The following is a 7003-nucleotide window of genomic DNA, read 5'->3' as shown; positions in this document are numbered from 1 at the left end:
GCTGCGAGGGGGCGGAGGGGGGCTTCGGGCCGCGGGGTGGCGGAGCCCTGGTGAGCTCCTTCCCCTCAGCGCCCCGGTGGCCGGCTGGGGCGGCGGGATCCCTTTGGCAGCGAGGAGGCGCTGAGTGAGCGCTTTCTTGCTCCGGCTGCTCCCCTGAGGACTCCTCTGTGCCTTCCCGAGGCGGCCGTGCCTTGCTGTGCTGCTCGCGGGGACGGGGTGGTTCGCCCAGGGGCCAGGAGGTTGCCCCGGCTGTGCTCCTTCCGCCCGGTGCGTGTCACGTAGGGTTTTCCCTCCTTCCCTCCTCTTGGCCGCTGCGCTCCCTCCCTGCGCCGGGGCGCCTCCTGCACGCCCAGCCGCCTACTCTGTCCTCTGGGGAGCTCTTTTATTTCTGGCATTGACGGCAGAGGGAAGGAGGAGATAGCGAAAAGTTCCTCAGGGCGGCAGGCAAGCGGGAGGAAAGGCAGACGATGCCTGTTCCTTCTTCCCTTTTCCCCCAATACTTGCGGTGCCGTCCGTAGTTGGTGCTTGCCCTCCTTCCCCTCAGGAAGCTGCCGTGGTGGGATGGGGTGCCTGGTGTTCAGGCTGGTGGGAGTGGAACGATGCCTTGGCCTGGTTGGGTTCAAAAACGGAAGCTAAGTTTGAATGACATGGTTATTGCATCCTCACCTCCCATCTGAGTGGGTTTGTGTTTTGGTTTTCACTTCTCCAAATGCACGTTCATCGCCTGTTTAAGACTTCCTAGAGTCGACTGAGTCTCTGGTGTGTATTGGGTTTGGGAGGTGTATTGCAAGAACAGCAGTTAGAGCTGTTTTCAGATGAACTTAGCTCAAGGATCTGCTTGGACTAACAAGCAAACAAGAGTGAGTAAAAGTACTTGTGAGCAGGAGTTGAGAACTTTTTAGGTCTTCCCACTTTGTTTAAGTGCTCGTGACTTTAAATTGGTTCTTGGAGTGCTGGCAAATACTTCTGATTAAAAGTGACGCTTTCCGGAGCATAGAAGGGGGTGCAAGATCATAGTGAACTGTCTTAATCAGCATTTACATTTTTATAGTAATGTAATTCCTAAGTGCTTGTCGAAATGCATGAGGGACTGTTGTATCTCCCATTAATCCTCTATCTGTGTTCTAGTCACCTCTCTGTAAAAGGATTTTTTAAAAAGACAATTTTACAAAATAATCTCTTTCGGGAATAGAAATCAACTTTATTTTGGGACTCATTTGAATGTATATTTAATTTATACATAATTCACACCACCTGGTAGTTCTGTATTGAAATGTTTCCTACCACAGTCGGTTAGTATGCTTAGACTACAAGTGACAGGGAGGGGTGTTTGTCTCTGGAGACGTGCTTGGGAGCTGCGGTAAATAACGTTACCTCTTAGTAGGGTCAGGAATTGGCTCAGGAATCCCCTTGGGTGTCGTGAACGCTGTCGTGATAAAGCTGTGGTAAGCCAGAGCATGGGTCTTTATACGGTGATGCTGGTGGCAGAGCTGACACTTCGATTTCAGACCTGAAGACAGCATAATGTGCTAGAGGCTCGAGAACAGGCTAAAACCAATAAATGTAGCTATAACTAGCAGTAAGGCATTGAAAGCCCAACTCAAACCAGCTAATTCACTGCTATTGAAGTTCAAAGTTCATTTTGGTATTTTTGAGTTGGTGATCTATCAAAATAGTTTAAAAAACACATGTATCCACTTAGGCAATGTTCTGCTTTGGTTGACCAGTACTTTTACCAGTGTGCCTAGCAGCAACTGCTCAATTAGGAAGAGAAAGCCAGTTGCCAAAATCCAGTTCGTTATGTGATTGTTGGAGATCGGTGGGCTTGTTTGTTTGAGGTAATGCCATTCTCTTGAGGAAGGTGTTACAAGATCTTTCATGATGCAGAGGTGGCTAGTTTGTGCTGTGTTGAGATACTGTTGGTAACTTTTGCTTTCCCTGTGTGCAAAAGAAAGTCTGCCTGGCAGGGTTCTGTCTCGGAGCTTGGAAGGTTTGTGTGTAGCCCTCCGGGTTCCCCAGAATTTTAGGTTTTAGAGGGAGAAGGGGGACAACAGTGAAGTAGGAAATTAGGAAAAAATATGTCTTTCAATTTAAACTAAAATGAGAGGAGCAACTGTAGAGCCTGTGAAAAGCAGCTGGTTCTGGCTAAGACAGATATTGGACATCATAAACTTAATTGTGTGGAAAATCTACTTAGTGTTCTCTAGGGATCACAAGCACATGATTGTGCTTTTAAAGGGTCAATGTATTTAAGCTTACAGGAACTGAAACTTTCAGTGAGTCTAGAAAAATAGATGGAAGCTTTAGATAACACAATTATAACAACATTATTGCTACACTGCTTGTCACTCTACCATCCCAAATAAAAACAAATGAGCTCTGCTCATTCTCCCTCTCTTTCTGAGCTCCAGTGTAGGAGTTGCCATTGGAATTGCACTCCCAGCTGTAAGAGCGCAATAAATTTGTCAGGATTGCTACTTTAGTGTGAGGTTCTGGGGGAAAAAAAATGAATAGACGAGAAAAAAGAGGATAGGATGAAAGATGAACAGCTAAAAAGGTATGTGAGCCCTAGAGTATAGGGACTGATAACAGCACGTTGGCTTATATATAGACGTTTAAGTTAAATAATACAATGGAAGTGGCGGGGGGACAGATAAATCCCCCAGCTGGGGAAGAATTTCTTTGGACGTGACTATGGATATAATATGTGGATGAACGGAGGAGGGAAACCTTTGCAGAAATAGAGACAGAAAGCTCTGGAGGTGTCTGCCAAAGGTTAAGAAGTCTCCCTTCATCCCTCCTGCAGCTCTGGGAGCCTGCCTCTGGCATATGGTTTCAGGTTTGCTTCCAGCCACTTTCAGTTCCTGAACTCCTTTGTATTCTCTTCAGTGCCTGGGTGATGAGCTGCTTAGTAGTAGCGTTGCTGTCAGTGCGGTACAGGCAGTGCTCACATCTGTTGTGGTAAGCGCATGAAGAGTTTCAGTCTGGGTTTTTAAAAAAAAAAAAAAAAGAAATACAGTCCATTCTCTGTTCCCAGCCATGATTGCCGTACACGTGGGGATGCTGAGCTGGTTGCATGCAGGCTAGCTCAGGAGCAGCAGCCTACGAACAGGGCTGTGCTTTACTTGAATAGTAAATACTGGCAGAATGTTTGAATAGGTTCTGAACTGGCTTTTGGAAGTGTTCACACAGGAGGTTTTAATGCTGATGTTTGCCTTCCTCAAAATTTTGTGTCTGAATCACCAAACTGTCTACTTAGGAAGCCTGCTGAGCGTTTGTTTGCACCGTGAGTGCTGCTTGTGCCAGCAGAGGCATGAGACAAACTTTCATTGAAAGACTTGTGCCTTGCCCCCTCTGCAGAAACTATGCTACAATTCCACAGTCCCTGTTTCTCTTCCTTTCCTCCCCAGCCCTCCCTCAATTTTTTTGGCTTGAAAACTTGTTGGACTTGACGCTGTTCTTTCCCTGATGTTCCAAGAAAGGCAGGAAAGAAATCCTGCGTTTCTCCTGAGTAGTGTACCTTGGCTGTGAATACAGATCTGCCCTTCTCTGGGTTTATTTTGAACAGGAATTTTTGCACAAAATCAGTCTTGAAAAATTCCCTTTTAGCTCCATGCATGTAAACAAGATACATGGGTTGAATATGAGACGTCTCTTAGCAGCAGCTGTTACCGGCTGTGGACGGTGTCGTGCTGATGCTGGAGTAGTGAGAATTTTTCTAGTATTTGTATGAATATTATTCTCATGTACATTGAGTGAGTCCCATTGGCAGGCTCCAATGTCATGGATGTTTTTGGAGAGAAAAAGGTAGTGTCTGCATTACTTTGAATTTGTGGAAGCTTGCACCTGAAGCATGAAATGAATGCATGCTAAATGCAGGTGGAGCAAATGATAGCAAATGATATGTGTGACCTCCCCGGGAGCTCTGCTGGCACAGATGGGCAGTAGCATGGCTCTCTTGCACTGCTGAATGAAGTTACAAGGTACTACCTGACAAGCGGGTTAAGAGAGACTGTCCTAACGAGTCAGGCCAGAAAGTAAAACCTTTGCGTTTCAAATAGGTGAAAAAATAAGATTAATCTAAGGAAGGGATCCATATCCAGAGCATCTTAATGCAGCTTTAGTTCCTCCCTCCCCCAGTCAGGAGTTTCTTGAGCGCTTTTTTGCTTATCTGCCAGGTTGCGGGAAGGGTTTGGGTGAGACTTGGATAAAACGTTTGGACTGAAGTTTTCTTGTCTCCCTCCCAGCCTGTGCCAACAGCGCTGGCTCAGGTTGACCGCGAAAAGATCTACCAGTGGATCAATGAGCTGTCCAGCCCCGAGACGCGGGAGAACGCGCTGCTGGAGCTGAGCAAGAAGCGTGAGTCTGTGCCTGACCTCGCCCCGATGCTGTGGCACTCGTTTGGCACGATCGCAGCGCTCCTTCAGGTGGGTAGGACTGGTGGCGTATTCATGCCGTGGTGCAGCACCAGCACATTGCAGAGCGTGTGCGTCCATGGGGCAGATCTGGGGAGGCACTGGTGGAGTCCCTTATTGCCATTGCTGGGAGCATGGTGTATGTTGGATCATGTGGTGAGGGGAGCAGATGTGGGAAGCTCATTTGCCATTAATCATCACTAGCAAGGCGATGTGTGCAGAGACTGTAAGATTTCTAATTAGACAGCTTACATAGTTGGAAGGGGAACGGGCGAGTTCTTGGGTGTATGAGCTCCCTGTGGATCATGTTCTGCTTATTTTCATATAATGTCATAGCAAAGCTACAACAGTCTTACTCCTCAGATCTCTGATTTGATTTGTTTTGCATGAGCTTGAGCACTTCCCGGTCAGAAGGTTGCCCTTGCAGGGAGCCCGTGGGAAGGGCAGCATGGGAATGCTGCTTGCTGCTCCAGAGGTCCTTGCAAGGGAATGTACCTGCATTTCACGTGAAACCAAGCGGCTCAGCTTATCTCCGGGCAAACTACTCTACCGCTGATGACTGGCTATCTCTCAGTACCGAGTCTAGTAATTTCTTTCGAAGAAGGAAAGAAAAGAGTGCAAGACTGGCTATGTCAAACTGTTCTCGGAGCGGCCCTGAAACAAGTGAAGAAAATCAGAAGGGAGCTATAGTTGGAAGCAGGCAGATTTCTGAACGTGATTTCTCGCCCTCAGCTGCTTCCCCTGCATTGAGTTAGAAGAGTACCAGCAGCTACAGTATGAAGAGAGTGGGTGTGCTCTGCCTCTAGGCACAGGAACAACACTCCTCTTCCATCTGGAAGTTCAAAACAAAGCAGTCCCTACACTAGTAAGGAGCCAGGAAATCAAATGACCCCTTTTTTACTGAAATTAAGGTTTGAATGCATTCCTGTGACTCCTTGTCAAATTGACTCTGACCCAGCTCTGCCCTTGCCTGGGCAGTGTGGTGACTGCCGTGTAACTTCAAAGTGATGCTTAGTGAAAGCAGGCTGTCATCTCCTGTCACCATAGTTCCTTGCTGGGCAAGTGTTTTGGTGCAGCTTTCTGATGTTTTTCTCCTTTAACTTTTCTTCATCTGTTAATTTTTAGGAAATTGTAAATATTTATCCATCAATCAACCCTCCAACTTTGACAGCCCATCAGTCCAACAGAGTCTGCAATGCTTTAGCTCTACTACAGTGTGTTGCATCGCACCCTGAAACGAGGTAAGCGTTTCCAAGTGTGTGAGTTTTCTGAGGTGTTGATGTTGACAGCTTAGCCTGTCTGTCTGAGTCCAGAAGCATGTAAGCTGCTTCTTTTTTACCAAGAGAAGTGGAGCAGAGGACAGAGCTGGAAGATAGGCAGCTGCCTGCTTCTTTCACTTGTTTGCACGGATTATCAGGATGACAGCTTTGTGGTGGTCCTAAATGCATTGCATTCCCTGGATCATCCTGAGATCCTGCCAGTTCCCAAAATGTTGGGTTGTGGCAGCTCCTGGGAGCTCAGCCAGAGATAAGGGTGCCTTTGTGCTGAGTGCTGTGCGCAGGATCATTGTTTTAATGAGCTTACAGTTATTTAGACCAGCAGCTTACAGTTATTTAGACCAGCTGTCCAAAGGGTGGAATGAGCAGGACTGTCCTTCCCAGAGACCGTGTGTGGCAAGGGAGCAATAGCAGAGCCATGTCTGGAGTCCTCAGCCAGTGCCTGACTTCAGATTTTCTCAATCTGTGTCCAGCCCATGTCAGCAGGGGAAAAGATGATGTTGATTCAGCCAAAATCAGTAGCTAAGACTCAGAAGAAAACTACCCAGAGATCCATGATCTCATGCTTCTGTTCCTGCTGAGAAGAAAGTGCTGCATAGCTGAAGTCGTTTTTCAGCTGCTGCAAAGTAGTGTTAAACACTACTACAACCCTCCACTCGCAGAGGCAATCAGCTCCAGTGCAGGTGCATCCCGCAGTGGAGCGGCGGATCGTGGCGTACAGGGGGGTTTCCTGAGCTGGGGAAACCCCAGGGGAGCGCAGGGGCCCACCGGGAGCCGGCAGCTCTCACGAGGGCAGCTGACGAGGCGTGGGCAGGGCCAGGAGTAACGGCGGGCACCCCCTGCTCCTGCAAAAGGCAGCCCTGGGGAGCGCTAGCGACCAGGATGGGCAGACAGGGCGAGGCCCATCAGCTAGGGTGCAGCGCGGCAGTTCGTGTGACAGTTTGCACAGGAGGGCACCTCTTCGAAGGAGGGACATTCCACGGGCCGAGTGGGGGACTTGGAGTACAACGTAACCCAGCAACTGGGCACCGTTCTGTGACCATTGGCAGAGGTCAAGGGCATTCCTCCTACCTGGCCCTCAAGGCAGAATGGCAGGCATTTGTCTGAGAACTAAGGCTGTGGCTCCGGCTGGGGGGTCTGTACCATCTACCCCAGCGGTGGCCAATGCCTCCACGCAGATGGAACTGCTGAAGGGAGAGGCTGCAGCGCAGACCTCAGGCTGCAGGAAGTGCCTAGACCTCTCTCCTGGGGCAGGGACAGGCGGCAGACCTGCCTGCAAAAGGTGTGCCCAGGTGGAGGACCTCCTGCAGC

The 7003-nt window shown here is 48.8% G+C and overlaps 1 protein-coding gene across 1 annotated transcript in view; it reads left to right on the top strand.

Annotated features, from left to right (window-relative positions):
• The first annotated feature begins 3970 nt into the window (after window positions 1–3970).
• Window positions 3971–7003, top strand: part of CNOT9 (CCR4-NOT transcription complex subunit 9) — a 13687-nt gene continuing 10654 nt past the window's right edge. Inside the window, exons 1-3 of the mRNA XM_019470909.1 lie at window positions 3971–3983; window positions 4228–4427; window positions 5541–5656. Coding sequence (XP_019326454.1) covers window positions 3971–3983; window positions 4228–4427; window positions 5541–5656 — 329 coding nt within the window. The remainder of the gene's footprint in view (window positions 3984–4227; window positions 4428–5540; window positions 5657–7003) is intronic.

Source organism: Aptenodytes forsteri, unplaced genomic scaffold, assembly GCF_000699145.1.
Source record: "Aptenodytes forsteri isolate BGI_AS27 unplaced genomic scaffold, ASM69914v1 Scaffold255, whole genome shotgun sequence".
NCBI lineage: Eukaryota > Metazoa > Chordata > Aves > Sphenisciformes > Spheniscidae > Aptenodytes > Aptenodytes forsteri.
Note: the sequence above shows the minus strand (reverse complement) of the source record. Positions and strands in the feature narration are given on the sequence as shown.